The sequence below is a fragment of the Centruroides sculpturatus genome, unplaced genomic scaffold, assembly GCF_000671375.1.
Source record: "Centruroides sculpturatus isolate CEXI.00-Female unplaced genomic scaffold, Cexi_2.0 scaffold445, whole genome shotgun sequence".
NCBI lineage: Eukaryota > Metazoa > Arthropoda > Arachnida > Scorpiones > Buthidae > Centruroides > Centruroides sculpturatus.
The window spans coordinates 549,064-565,612 of record NW_019384683.1 but is presented as its reverse complement, the minus strand read 5'-3'; the positions used below and the strand labels follow the sequence as shown (position 1 = coordinate 565,612).

General features: G+C 32.1%; 1 protein-coding gene across 1 annotated transcript; it reads left to right on the top strand.

Moving 5' to 3' along the window:
* Nucleotides 1-3,605: 3,605 nt before the first annotated feature.
* Nucleotides 3,606-7,068, top strand: LOC111627008 (sodium- and chloride-dependent taurine transporter-like). The gene is made up of 4 exons (XM_023370551.1): nucleotides 3,606-3,702; nucleotides 5,710-5,810; nucleotides 5,881-6,051; nucleotides 6,206-7,068. Exons 1-4 carry the CDS (start codon nucleotides 3,648-3,650, stop codon nucleotides 6,332-6,334), a joined length of 456 nt encoding a protein of 151 aa, XP_023226319.1. The 5' UTR covers nucleotides 3,606-3,647; the 3' UTR covers nucleotides 6,335-7,068.
* The last annotated feature ends 9,481 nt before the right edge of the window (nucleotides 7,069-16,549 follow it).

Sequence of the window (16,549 nt, the reverse complement as noted above, 5' to 3'; positions counted from 1 at the left end):
TTCGACCAGAGTTAATTGCTTTAAAGCGCACTTTACATTTAGCCGTTTTGCTATCAACTCGAAAAAAATACTGTAATACGTCTGTAGCTTACTCTTCTGTTTAGTAGATATGTTCTTCATATTCGTGAATTGATAGACGATGATGTAAGTTCGCCGACTTCCAGGGGGAATCGTTAATCCCGCGTCAGGATGATCTAGGGCAGTGGTTCCCAATTACTTTTTCCTGCGTACCACTTCAAGAAAGAGCTCAAACTCGCGTACCCCTTATAGCAAAAATTCATATTAATCCATACTAATATTATAAATTCGAAAATAATTCTGTTTGTCTGTCTGTTACCTTTTCACGTGTAAACCGCCGAACAGGTTTCAATAAAATATGGCACAGAGATAGCTTACACGTTGGAGATGGACATAGGTTACATTTTACTGCGAGAAAATATCTTACTCCCACGAGAAAATTCGATATAACGCGGGCGAAGCCGTGGGTAGACAGCTAGTGATAAATAAAATAAGTTTTTTTTTTACATTTATTACCTTTAAAATACAATTATAATCATAATGAAAATAACATAAGGTTATTTAATTTTAATGCGACAAATGTGCACGATTTTCTTTGCGCAACTTTGTAAAATCTGGTTGGTTTTTGGTCAGCATCAGTGTCGAGTCATCTTCAAGTCGAAGTCGGTGACGATTCATGTTTGTCACGGCCGAAAATCCGCTCTCGCAGAAGTATGTTGTGCAAAATGATAGTAAATATTTTATTGCCGCTTCGCTGACACGATAATAATCATAATTGTACAATTAACACAATTCGTGTTAATTGTACAATTTTTGTTTTTTGCGTAAGAATTTCATTTAGGTATCGTCACAAATGCATTTTGTTGATGAAATTTCGCGAATATTTTTAGTTATAAATAAACGAATTTGTGCATTCGACATCGTGTTGTAAATTTCCGAATTTTTGATGGTTCACCCATTTTGATGGTCCATGTTACTTGCGGATCTGTGTCTGCAAGTAAAAAACTGCATAGGATTTTTATACATTTTCTTACGGATTTCAACTTGGTAAAAACAAAAAAAAATACGAAAAAATTCCATCTCGTCAATTTATTTGTTACACTCAAGTTTTTGTTTCTATTTAGCGTAAAATTCCTAGTTAACTTAAAATTTACTATTCTTTTCTTTTTATTTAAAAAATAGCCTTAAAACGAAGACTTCTCGCATTAATTCTATCAAGTATAACTGGACTTGGTAATAAATAAATAAAAATGTTAATGATTGAAGAGAGTAGTGATAGGGGAACTGGGTTAAGTAGTTTTAGCGTTAGGAGGAAGGTCGCATGATCGTATAGAAACAGGTTAAAAGTTGATAGTGAGTAATATTATTGGTGAGGTTAAGCATGTTTCGACATGTTTTCTAGGATACTAGGAATAAATATAAAGAACTCGCTGTTGGATTAGATTGTGTTTCAACAAGCTAAATAAGTTCAGTATCTTGCTGGCTATCTAATGCCACACTCAGTTTATATCCAGCATTGGAACGCTACTGCGCTTGTATTTTTATTTCTGGAATATGACTCGCAGAGGTTGTGTAATTTCTCCGGACAGCTTCTGTTATGTTTGTGGTGAATACACAGTGAAAAGTCAACAAAGAAACATAAGTGAGTTTGTGAAGAAAGTTTAATTTGCATATTTCAAATTGAAACTTGGAGATTGAGACAAAGCAGATTTCTGGAAACAATAGGAGAAAAGGAAAAACAAGCATGGGACTCTTTCAAGAATGTAGTGCATAAGTTTTTGGGGAATACTAAGGACCCTAACTACAAAACCATTGTACAACGCATGCTGGCAGCAGCGTATGAAGCTCGAGGATGCGAGATAGCTTAAAAGTTCATTTCTTACACTCCCATATTGACTATTTTCCCGAAAACTTGGGAGCCTACAATGAAGAACACGGTGAAAGATTTCACCAGGATGTCCGTGATATCGAGAGAGGTGAAAAGGAAAATTGGATGTCAATACGTTAGCTGACTACTGTTAGATGCTCAATCCAGAAACCAGAGAAGGAAATTGGAAACGAGTTTGGAGAAGCATCAAAAATAAGAAGAAAAGGTTTCGTAAGAAAAAAGAGTAGACCTAAAATTGTGTATAAATATCAGAAACAATTTGTTGATTAGTTGTAAGAAANGGTAATTTAAGACTTAAAATCTTTTAATCTTTCAATGGCACAATTCACATTTTTAAATATTTTATTTCTGTAATAAATTTCCATTTTAAGATATATTAATAAATGAATTTAGGAATTAAATTTGTTTCCATTAAAATAAAATAAATCATCCAATTATTGAATATAAATTTTGAAATAAATAAATACAACTTATGATCAATTTGATAGTCTTACATTATAAAATATTATAATTTCAGCTATAGAGAAGAATAATTAATTGCATGAACATTTTAGCATATGAAATAAAAATACTTTCTTTAGATTTATTGACTATTAAGTAATAAACACACTAAATACTGGATAATATTCAAAACACACAACCAAAAATCTAGTCCATGAAACACAATGATGGAGAAAATGAACATTTTCAATTGCTTTTAGCAATTATCCTCAAGTTAAAGAATGTATTCGGAAATGTATAAGTGAATAGAATGTACAATGGAATGTAGTAATTTAAATATAAAACAAATGCTTGATTAGCTGTCAGATATCTTGTGTTTATATTGTGATGTAAATAGCTAGATCTAAAAGTAATGTTAAATATCCAATAATGTCCTCCAGGCTGGTGATAATATGTTGTTGTCCATATAGTTGATAGCTGTGTTGTTTCTATTGACCTTGTAAATTTCCAGCATTTTCAGGTACTTAAGTAGAAGGGGCTCCCATGTGTGGTGAATGAGATGTGCATTATCAGTGTTCACTTGCACATCCTTATTCAAGGCATATATGTCTAAAACCATTGTAGTTTGCTTTTTATTAATTGAAATAAGATGATCTTGCAGACACTATTTTAATAGACATATCATAGACCCAATGTATTGTAGGTGTCGGCTGTCTCTGTTGTCCCGAAGTGGTATGGCATATAATCCTGGAAAGAACATCTTATTGTGAGGGTCTTTGGTATTTCTGAGAAATCTATAGATGGTGGGGTTCCTTCTGTAGGCCAAAGAATATTGACTATAGTTTTCATTAAAAACAACAGTAAACATTGAAATTAATATAAATCCAGATAAGTTATTCAAAGGTATTAGAGAAACTATTGTTTAATGTAAATGAATTCTAATAAAGCAGACTTTGTTGTTGTTATTTTATTATTAATATATTGGATCTATTAAAAAACAACAATCCATTATTTATTATTAAAATAAAAATGACTTTCAGTTTTGGAATGTATGGAGTTCATTATTTTAAATGAAATCAGAATAAAACATTCTTTCATTTAAGGAAAATACTTATTATTACATTTTGAAAATCATTTTATGTTATAAATATCAGTTTAAAATGTTAAAAATGATTACAGTTTTGTAAATTATATTAACTGATAACTTGTTAATGCATTAAATTTTTAAAATAAATATTTATTTATTTTCTAGGGTGGAATTTATGTTTTTCAATTATTTGACTATTACTCAGCAAGTGGTATGACTTTGCTTTGGTTTTGTTTCTTTGAATGTGGAGCTATAGCTTGGGTTTATGGTAAGTTGATATTAATTTTAAATTTAATGATAATATTCAGATAATATAAAGCAATTATATAATTGTCAGTTCTTAGCTAAATATGTTAATTCTATTGTTATAATTTTAAAAAAGAGAGAAATTTACAAGAAAATACAGTTCAAAAAGTTGATATGAACTATGTGTTATAAAATTATAAAAAAAACAAACACATCAATCTTTTTTGTTAAATTAAATGATAAAATATTTGTTTCAGTAGTGGATGAACAATGAATTATCCTACATTGAAGGCCTTGCATTTATTTGGGAAAAATTATTGATTTTTTCCAATCTTTCAGTAATACCTTCTGTACAAATGGAAGGTACAATAATCCAAAATCATTCCATAAACACCTTTTTGGCTGCTGGGATTAGCTTTTATTTAGCTAGAGGATGAAGTATTAGACTAAGTTGAAAACATTAGCTAAATAAGAATGAATCCCAGCAGCCAAAAAGGTGTTTATGGAATGATTTTGATTATTCTGTTGAGGTTGATGTAGTTTATTGGTACAATAATCATTTAAACAAGTAGATATTTGTTTGTAAGCATGACATATACTTATTATTGTATGTAAGAAGTAGTGTCAAAATGGAAGACTTGAAATTGTTTTTATGTTATCAAATATTAGCTATATGTTTATGTATTTATGGTATGCAGAGCTGAAAGATAAAAATAAATGATATATTTTAATTAAACAATTTCATTAATAATTAATAAATTCAGTATTGCTGCATTTCTTGAACTTTGTTAGATTATTAATTACAGTATATATTTATATGGGGATATAAGTTTATATATTTATTAATTTATAATGGACTATTAACTGATGAACAGTAGTTTCAGCTTTTTAGATGCAACTATAAATGTGATGAAATACTGTACTTCTAAGTTTTTTCACAGAAAAACAATAATTTACATTTATTTTAAAAATATTTATCAACAATTTTAAAACCCATTTGACCTCAAATTTGCATTTATTTACATATTTCATCTTTTGTCAAAATCTTATGTATGTGTTGTGACTACATTAATGATAATACATACAGAAATAACAACTCATAACCAATTTTAATTGATTAAGCCGAACTTTCTTGATGAAATTATTAAACTATTTTTGGGTTACATTACTAATTAAAATATTAATTAATTTGACTAGAGTTAAGCTGCCATCTTGTATTAATTTTAATAATTATAATACTGTAATTTAATTTAGAAATTTCCAGAAGAAAAAATCGGCCCAGAATGGGACTTGAACCTGAAACTTCTGCTTAAAGTGTAGATTGTTGCCAGTTATGCTATCCAGACCCTTGTCTGATCTTCACTTTCAGAACTATTAATTTAGACATATAACCATACTGGTTACTTACAGTGCTGACTGAAAACAACTTTAAGCATCCACAGCCTTTAACTTCCTCCATGGCATTCAGTTAGCTGGTGCATTTACCTGGCATAGTGTATATACTGTACATATAAACAACTCAATGTAGTTCAAAAGTAGCATGATAATTTCAGCAAGATAATTTGACTTAATAATTATAATAAATTAATATGAGATGGTGGATTAACCACATATCTCTAGTCAAATTAATTAATATTAATTAAGTTATTAATGTAGCTTATTAATTTTGGTAAGATCATTTGGCTTGATGATATGCATTACATTACTTTTATATATGTATTAAATAAGTAAAAGTGAAAATTTAAATTCATAATTAGTTAAATTATAATTAAAATTCATTGCAGCAAACTGTATCATTTAGGTTATGCCAAAGTAATATATTTTTTTTTTTATTAAAAGATAACTTGTAAGGACTGAAGTATGAACATAAAAATTTCAGTCATTAATGAGATAAACTATTTTAGACAACACAAGCCTCAATGAACTCTTCATTATTTATGCTAAAATAATAATTATTTATACAATAATAAATATTAATTTAGACTGATTGTTTAAAATATTTTTTTAATTATAAATATTTTTATTTTAGGTGTAGAAAGATTTTATGACAATATCTCTGATATGCTTGGATTTAGAATTGGACCCTGGCTACGGATTTGTTGGACTTACATCACTCCGACAGTTACAGGTGTAAGTATAAGGAAATTATTAAATACTGAACTTAATTTTTTGAATTTAACAAGATTATTTCTATGTTTAGGGCATATTTCTCTTCAGTTTAATCACATTTAAACCTGTAACTTATAATAAAGTTTATGAATATCCATTGTGGGCCACTGGAATTGGATGGGCAATGGCTCTTGCTTCCATGATGTGTCTCCCTGTCTATTTTTTATACAAAATGTTAGTTACACCAGGAACCCTTACTCAGGTAAGATATATATAAAATTTTTAAATACTAAATATGATAAAGACAAACATTTTAGTAATTGTTATTGTAAAAAGTTAAATGAGATTTTAATAATAATGGTGTCAAATATCAATAAATTGTCATTAATTTAAAAAAGAAAATTTTATATTTTTAGAGATGGAAAGTTTTGACTACTCCATGTATACCACCAAGATTACTTCCTACTACTGAACAAGTATCTTCAGCACTTTTAAAACCATCTGCATTGAATTGTAATGGTATTGATTCAAGTACAATTGTATGAGAATAACACAGTATTATAAATTTAAGAAAAAAGATTAGTCCAGTGCATGTATCCCATTATCCCTTTTTCATCAGTAATATTTTTAGATGTTTTTCAGGTACTAAATATTTTAAAATCAATTTTGCAGTATAATTTTATCATAAAGCATGTGTAAATTTTTCATTGATTTGTATTGTATGGGACCACATAGATTGAAAATTTATTTTCCTCTTCCATTAATGTTCTCAAAATTTCGTAAACTGCTTGGAGAACATATTCGATTGGTGCTTCGAATAATAGCTGTATCCACCTTCACTGCTCACCATGTAATGTATAAAGCTTTGTATGTATAATTTCAATCATAAAATTTATTTGCGATAGGGACCATGTAAAAAGAATGCAAGTAAAATATGTATTTCTGTTGGTATTTTGGCTATTTGGTAACGGCTTAGTTTTGCAAAATACCATTATTGAGATTTATCCACTTTTATATTATTTTAAAACCTTCCAAACGATCATCAATCAATTTAGACTGTGCCAATATTTTAGTCCGTTGATGTTTTAAACTGTACAAGATATTCTTTGTAGTAAAAATATTTCTTCAGAAAACTAAATGAATTGTGTTATATGAGATTATAATAGTTATTAAAATGTGCTGTAGAAATTAATTTGTACAATAATGAAATCTAAAAAATTTTGATAGTAATTTAAAATTATGTTTTAAACAAAGTAAAATTATTGTAAATGATTTAAACTCGGAGAAAATTTTAACAATTATTATAGTCCATATTTATCAAAGGATTAATTTGAAATTTTAATTGTTAAATTGATAAAATTTTTGCATGAATATTTTAATAATCTTAAGTTATAAATATGATTGATACCAATACATATACATATATATATAAAATAATTAAAACTGAAATTAATTAAAATATAAAATTTTAGCTTTTACAATGAAAAATTCTGAATTTAGAATTTTAAAAAGTTGAAGATAATCTAAAAAATGATTTTCATTCACTTAACTGTTAGAAGATAACCATTGATTTGTATTTCAATAAACAACAAGGATACTTAGTATAATAAAATTGGGATAATTTAAAGTTTTGTCTGTTTTATTTATTGATTTTATTACACTAAAATAAGTGAAACCCCATGTTATTTTTAACATTGAATAAATATAAAACTTTTGCTTTATTACAACAAGATCATACAAAAATCTAAACATTTAGTTTTAGATTTTTTGTTTTTTCTTAAGATGGGTCTATAGATCTGAAAACATTTGGAAATTTTGTATATTTTGCTCCAAAAGAATACAATGTTTTATATTTATTAATTTTATTACATTTATTTCAAAAAGTTTTCAATATATATAAATTCAAAACTTATATATACACACACACACACACACACACTTCAACAGAAATTTCATATACTGTATAGCCTACATATGAAATTTCTGTTTGACAATGAACTAGAAAATTCCAGACCAGGAGAGGATGGTTGAAGTTGACATTAGTGAAACACATTATTTTTCATATTTGGATATTTACATTGAATCAATCTATATAGTTAGTGTGCATGTGTTAGTGTTACTTTATATCTTAAAAGTGAAAGATATTGGACTTCACGCCAATCCATAGATAAGCAAGAAACGAGAAAATTATCATCCAGGCATTTTTTTGGTTATATTCCAAAGCTGTTTTGCCGTTAAAGTAATTCGAATTCGTTATTCGATAAAAGGATATCAACCGTTTTCATCTGCCCGAAGAAGACGAAAATAGTTTCGTCGAAAGCGCTAGTAATTTATAGCGATACTTGTACGTTGTTTAACACCTGGATGATAATTTTCTCGTTTCTTGCTTACTTTATATCATTAGTAAAATATAAAAATCAATTAAATATAAACATCCAAATATGAAAAAAAATGTCTTTTACTAATGTCAACTTCAACCATCTGGTCTGGAATTTCCTATAGTTCACTGCCAAACAGAAATTTTGCATAATCGCTGTCTATAAATTAAAAAAAAAAAAAAAAAGCAACGATGTCAATAGCAATACCTCTATGGTATTTTGTTATATTTAGTAGTATTGGATTTATTGAATGATTTTTAAAATTGAATAAATATTATCTAAATGGCAGTCATGTTATATTATACAAAATAGGAAATAGCTAATAGAGAACTGTGATTTACACTCCAGGTATATGCGGCTTAACGATAATATGTTCTAAACATCAGAGTGAAGCCTACAAGAAGCTTTAAAAGTACGGGGTGACGAACCTAAGGCATGCATGACCAAAGTGGCATGTCATGAGAAATCATCTGGCACATAACGTATACAATTTTGGTTTATCACCTGGGTTTTTCAATTATCCTTTCAGTTTATCAGCCTTCGCCCTTTTTTCAATACGCCTCTCTACATTTATTCTAATTAAATAATATTCGTTACATTTTTATAAGTATTGTTAAGTTTAAAACTTCCAAAGGCATAAATATATTTTTTTAAATATTATAACTAGGCTAGGCCTATATGGCAGGCAGACTCAAAAAGTTCTCTACCCGTGTACTACTCACGTGTACTATACATAATACCAGTGGCGTTCCGTGACATTTGATAATAGGGAAGCCGTGTTTCTGTAAGAAGCCGACTTCCAGAAGCAATCAGTTAATCGCGTGTCAGCGATGGTCTAGGATCCATTCGTATTCGTTTGTTCGATAAGCCAGAAAAACCGTAGACTTCTCTAAATGTATTTTTCATATCACAATTACATTCTGAATCGCTAGCCACGATATAAGGGCTACAATTAAAAATAAAATAATAAAAACTTACTTGATGAAATAAAATGTGTGGTGGATATACATACCTAGTATAAAATATTCTTCAAATGTATGAATATACTTTTAAAGGAAATTATAATTAAATATAGCTTTGTAAAGAAACGTACATAAAAGTAACGTAAAATATTCTTTACTTTTTAAATCCTAACCAACTTTGCGTTGAATTTTCATCGATTTTAAGCCTAACAATTTTTTAAAATAATAATTGTCGCTATTGTATCGTTCAAAATTATTTTTAAATTACAGTCGACCCCCTATAATGCGGTAGATACGTTCCGCTTTATAAGAATTTCGCGTTGTAGGAATCCTCAAATACACGAGTCAATCACAGCCCGGCACGTGTGCAGTTTACGGACTACGGCTGTTTGAAAGGTTTTCTTCTATAAAATTAATCAATTCTAGACTTATTTCACTCAACATTTCCAAAACACGTATAATTTTTTGGAAATAATCCGTATAAACTATGCTATAAACAAAAAATTGTAAAATTACTTACCGAGTGTGCACCGTTCGACCACGCCATTGCTTAAGCTTGTTTTCGTCGCGGAGCAGCGCATCAAACGGCGGGCGCATTTTCTGATAAGTTATTTTTCTGCGAAAAATTCGCTGAACTTTGGAGACATCATTAATAGAAGTAATTTTTATGACCGTTGAATAAGAAATGTTTTTTCACAAGAGATGTATAAAATTACAGTACTTAATTTATATACTGTACAAACAATAGTAAACTCAACTTACCCGCCTAAACTCTCTGTAGCATGTAAGTACTTCGACTGCTCATCCACTATTAGCCCAGATTCAACCAATCTTGTCGCGACAGGAGTCGGCGATGACGTTTTACCACATTTTACGAGTCTCTTTTAGCGTCTTTATACGAATACGGTCGCAATTTTTTCGCTGCGATATACGAATCCGCATTATATCAACCCGCGTTATAAGGGGTCAACTGTATTTTATTGCTCACAAAACAAACAACCACTCATAATTAGAAAATTAAATACTGGCCTCCCTTCTATGGTCGAGCCATGTTGCCAGCTAAAACACGCAAAAATTTAACAAGAATAATATTAAAGTAGCCAAGACATAGCCAAATATTGTAGTGCCACATCACTAGTGGACATTTGAAATTTGCCAACTAGAACGGTCGGTTAACCGATGTGACGGTTAATTGGGGTCGGATAATCGATGCTCTACTGTACATGTTTTCTAGTAATATTTAGGTGGTCTATCAATTATTGCTCCTTTTAAAATCGTCCCTTTTTTTATAATCTATATTTTTACTATTCCATAATATTATTTTTGAATGATACGATCTTCGAAAATTGATTAAGCTCAATTTGAACATTTAAGCTCAACATTATGAACATAGAAAAAATTTATGAACATTAACCCTCCATTACGAATTCCTTAAGGGGGCCTTCCAGCTTTTCTTGGCCCAGGACCTCTCTGGTACCAAAGACAGGCCTGATTAAAACTAAAAATAATTAAATTAAAATTTAAAAAATTTAAAACTTTGCTACCTAGCCAGAGTTTTAAATTTCTCTGGTGTTAGGTAATTTGTACTGTATAAATATAGTACAATTTACCGAGATTGTACTGTATTTATAAAATATGAATTCCTGCCTTTGTATGATATTCATACATACAAAGGCAGGAATATTCATAAATATATTCATAAATGTACCAAGGATAGATTTGGCCAATACCAGTGCTTTCAGTCTTTTCATTTTTCTTATATAACAAATATAATGTATTAATTTCTCATGCTATAGATTTGAAAAAAACACATAAAAATAATTACATAAAACACTTTTCTTTCAAACTGAATTGTACTCTGAGTTAATTAATCCCTGAAGGTTCTGGTTTACGTGGATTGCTCGAATAATTATTTTTCACAAATATGCTAAAAATTGACATTTTCTTATTACCCTTAAGTTTGCAAAACTTTCTGAGAAAGCATGTTCGTGCACTTACTCAGCAGTTTGCACTGAAAGATGCTGCTTGAGGTGTTTGGATAAATTGCTTGTTCTTCGACCAGAGTTAATTGCTTTAAAGCGCACTTTACATTTAGCCGTTTTGCTATCAACTCGAAAAAAATACTGTAATACGTCTGTAGCTTACTCTTCTGTTTAGTAGATATGTTCTTCATATTCGTGAATTGATAGACGATGATGTAAGTTCGCCGACTTCCAGGGGGAATCGTTAATCCCGCGTCAGGATGATCTAGGGCAGTGGTTCCCAATTACTTTTTCCTGCGTACCACTTCAAGAAAGAGCTCAAACTCGCGTACCCCTTATAGCAAAAATTCATATTAATCCATACTAATATTATAAATTCGAAAATAATTCTGTTTGTCTGTCTGTTACCTTTTCACGTGTAAACCGCCGAACAGGTTTCAATAAAATATGGCACAGAGATAGCTTACACGTTGGAGATGGACATAGGTTACATTTTACTGCGAGAAAATATCTTACTCCCACGAGAAAATTCGATATAACGCGGGCGAAGCCGTGGGTAGACAGCTAGTGATAAATAAAATAAGTTTTTTTTTTACATTTATTACCTTTAAAATACAATTATAATCATAATGAAAATAACATAAGGTTATTTAATTTTAATGCGACAAATGTGCACGATTTTCTTTGCGCAACTTTGTAAAATCTGGTTGGTTTTTGGTCAGCATCAGTGTCGAGTCATCTTCAAGTCGAAGTCGGTGACGATTCATGTTTGTCACGGCCGAAAATCCGCTCTCGCAGAAGTATGTTGTGCAAAATGATAGTAAATATTTTATTGCCGCTTCGCTGACACGATAATAATCATAATTGTACAATTAACACAATTCGTGTTAATTGTACAATTTTTGTTTTTTGCGTAAGAATTTCATTTAGGTATCGTCACAAATGCATTTTGTTGATGAAATTTCGCGAATATTTTTAGTTATAAATAAACGAATTTGTGCATTCGACATCGTGTTGTAAATTTCCGAATTTTTGATGGTTCACCCATTTTGATGGTCCATGTTACTTGCGGATCTGTGTCTGCAAGTAAAAAACTGCATAGGATTTTTATACATTTTCTTACGGATTTCAACTTGGTAAAAACAAAAAAAAATACGAAAAAATTCCATCTCGTCAATTTATTTGTTACACTCAAGTTTTTGTTTCTATTTAGCGTAAAATTCCTAGTTAACTTAAAATTTACTATTCTTTTCTTTTTATTTAAAAAATAGCCTTAAAACGAAGACTTCTCGCATTAATTCTATCAAGTATAACTGGACTTGGTAATAAATAAATAAAAATGTTAATGATTGAAGAGAGTAGTGATAGGGGAACTGGGTTAAGTAGTTTTAGCGTTAGGAGGAAGGTCGCATGATCGTATAGAAACAGGTTAAAAGTTGATAGTGAGTAATATTATTGGTGAGGTTAAGCATGTTTCGACATGTTTTCTAGGATACTAGGAATAAATATAAAGAACTCGCTGTTGGATTAGATTGTGTTTCAACAAGCTAAATAAGTTCAGTATCTTGCTGGCTATCTAATGCCACACTCAGTTTATATCCAGCATTGGAACGCTACTGCGCTTGTATTTTTATTTCTGGAATATGACTCGCAGAGGTTGTGTAATTTCTCCGGACAGCTTCTGTTATGTTTGTGGTGAATACACAGTGAAAAGTCAACAAAGAAACATAAGTGAGTTTGTGAAGAAAGTTTAATTTGCATATTTCAAATTGAAACTTGGAGATTGAGACAAAGCAGATTTCTGGAAACAATAGGAGAAAAGGAAAAACAAGCATGGGACTCTTTCAAGAATGTAGTGCATAAGTTTTTGGGGAATACTAAGGACCCTAACTACAAAACCATTGTACAACGCATGCTGGCAGCAGCGTATGAAGCTCGAGGATGCGAGATAGCTTAAAAGTTCATTTCTTACACTCCCATATTGACTATTTTCCCGAAAACTTGGGAGCCTACAATGAAGAACACGGTGAAAGATTTCACCAGGATGTCCGTGATATCGAGAGAGGTGAAAAGGAAAATTGGATGTCAATACGTTAGCTGACTACTGTTAGATGCTCAATCCAGAAACCAGAGAAGGAAATTGGAAACGAGTTTGGAGAAGCATCAAAAATAAGAAGAAAAGGTTTCGTAAGAAAAAAGAGTAGACCTAAAATTGTGTATAAATATCAGAAACAATTTGTTGATTAGTTGTAAGAAAATATTTATTACAATGAACTAAATATATTATAAGAGTTTTTATCAAAAATTTGTTTTTATTTTGCAAAAACTTTTACACGATGGGATATAATAAAAGTTATTTTTAGAATCTGTGATCCCTAAAACATATAATTCAGCAAAAATATTTCATGCAGCTGGAAAAAAAAATTTTTTTGCAGACCTGTTTTATTTTTTTGATTGCTTCATCTCATCATTTAAATTTTAAATCGACCGATTTTAGATTGCCGCGCGTACCCCTTCACGCAATTTCGCGTACCCCCAGGGGTACGCGTACCACTAATTGGGAACCACTGATCTAGGTCATTCGCGTGTGGGTGTGGCGGGGGAGACACAGATGACAAGTATCTGACAAAAATCTGTTTAATTTAACAGGAAATAACTTACACTATGCACAAAGTTCCTTAACCAATTAAATATTCGTAAGTTTTAAGTGTCGAGGATGTTTTTCTATCGTCCCTCGGAGATGGTCCCCGGGCTGCGGCTGGTAAGGAGACTTGTCGGTAAGCGTCGGCGCGACTCTCTGGATGGTCACTAGTGCGGAATCTTCGTCTTCTGTGTGTCGCCACACAGTGAGTTTTCCGCTTCGGACTTTCCGGAGTGCAGGTTTACGGAAGAAGTCCTCCTGTCCTTTAAGATCGGGGATTATATCAATCTCCGTTCTCCAATTTGTTCCTTCTGATTGGCTCCCTTGTCTGTCACTAAGCGAAAGACGATTCCTTTTCGAGTCACGAGAAAGATCCGCCTTGAAGAATCTACTTGACACCATCCGTTATTCTGGATGCAAAATGTTGATGGAACTTTGAAACTTGCGCTCATATTTTCCACCATTGTTGTCTAGTCTGTGACGTTTTTGAAATTTAATGACACGACGCGGTCCTTTTTCGTCATTAATCTTTCCTCTTTTCAAAATTTCTATGTTCTAATTATGTGCATCTGAGCGACTCTTCAAAGGTCCATCTCTACTGAGGGTCGTTTGTTTACAATTATTAATCATTTAAAATTATTGCGTTCCGTTTACATCAATAGCGTTCTTTTTCTCTCGTCGCGGTTTCATATGACTAACACAACTCATTCGATCTTTGATCGGTTTTTAACAATAGACGATTTTTTTTAGTTTCGTTTTAATAAATTTTTAATAATAAATGTTTAATTTCAACCCGTTTTTGGAACCTCACAATGATAAACACGCGCATACTCACACATACCGACAAAGTTCGTTTCGTTTCCTGTCATTAGTGTTTGACCAAACTTTCGGTTTCGGTAAGACTTTACCTTTCTGTGAAAAATGTTACAATACCGAATCCGATACCCGAAGAAGAGTATCGAATAAAAAAGTACACAGTATCGAAGGAAAGTATCGATACGGTATTGGTATTGGCACTATCGGGACGTCTTAGAGTGACCGGACGGCGCTAGCAGAAAAGGGGTCATGTATGTGATGAGTGCGTTCGGAATGAAAGATGACTCGTTATTCTGTTTTAAAATCAGGGACGTGCCGTAACATTTGATGATAGGGAAGCTGTGTTTCTATAAGAAGCCGACTTCTTGGGGCAATCAGTTAATATGATCTCGAGCCAAAACTTTTTAAAATAAATTTTCAATATCGCAATTACATTCCGAATCGCTAGCCACGATATAAGGGTTAAAATTAAAAATAAAATTATAAAAACTTACGTGGTGAAATAAAATGTGTGGTGGATATACATACCTGATACAAAACCTTCTTCAATTGTATGAATATACTTTTAAAATTACAATTAAATACGGCTTTGTAATGAAACGTATATAAAAATAACATGAAATATTCTTTACTCTTTAAATCTTAACCACTTAGTCAAATAGCTACCTACGAGTGGAATCAGAGACGTCCTGCTAGGTGTGCGGTGTGTACATGCACGCGGGCTGGCAAATCCCGAGGGTGCCGATACCGGTCAATGTCAAATGTCAAAAGACGTGACAGGGTTCTTGTAAATTTTAAACGTCTTTCACCATAGCTGTAAAAGTCTAAATATTAGTGTTGCAACGAATAGTATATTCGGCCTCAGGCCGAATACCGAATATTCGGCCAGGAGCGTGGCCGAATAGCCGAATATTCGGCCAGGAGCGTGGCCGAATAGCCGAATATTCGGCCAAACTATTCGGCTTGATTAACGCACGTACGAAAATTGGCTCGCAAACCACATTATGGCAAGGACCCTACTCTCTATTGGCCCGCTGTCACTACGCTTCGCCAATCGCGTTAATTCTTGACAGTCGTAGTGGAGAGACAAGAGCGTCATGGCAGTATGTGATAAATGATATCAAATGTGGATGACAACGAAATGACCTACACGTGCAAATAATGGAAAAAGAACAGAGACGGACCGCGAAGTGAAAAAATGGAAATAAATATGAAATTGAGTTGATAACATAATCGAATAAGTCGAGGCAGCTTATTGGCGCGAAATTCGCGACCGTCAATGCCAAACAATTGTTGTCATAGACTTCGGAAAGCTAAATGCTTATAATGAAAGTCACTTAGCGTGCACGGGCGAAAGCCTGGGGCTGTTCGGGCTACCAAGCTGTCTCGAATCTGTGAAATCATAACTGTGATTTATACCGACGTCCTATCTGTTTCTTTTCTCCGTTATCACCAGGCTATGAGTCACGCAATTGTAAAATGGGAAATCTACGACGGAAAAGTGACGAATCGAAAGTATCGTGAGCGCGTATTATTGTGAGGCTCTGGACAGGTCCGAACCCTCGCTAAAATTCGCGGAAAATAATGGTTTTAGAGAAAATAATATATTAGTTAGAAATAGCTTTTTATTTTATGAAAACGCGACACTAGACAATAGAAGACTTTTAAACAATAGAAGAAAGTAAGTCCGTAGACCATTTCCGGTTGGAGATCGAATTAAACTTCGATTTTGACCTCTCCCGCGTCCCCGAAAGGTTTCGAATTGTCATCAGGTGACGACGGGAGACCAATCGGAAAGGGGAATCTGAAAGAAAACAGATAAAACCCCGGAAATTCGAGGACGCGAGGGCTTCTTCTCCCGAAAGTTCCAAGTGACGGATCTGTTGTTGTGTGTGTGTCTCGCACCCATCTTCGTCTCCATCTCCCGACCTCGGATCGACATCATTCCATCAACGGAAGTCGACCGCATCGTCCCGGAGTC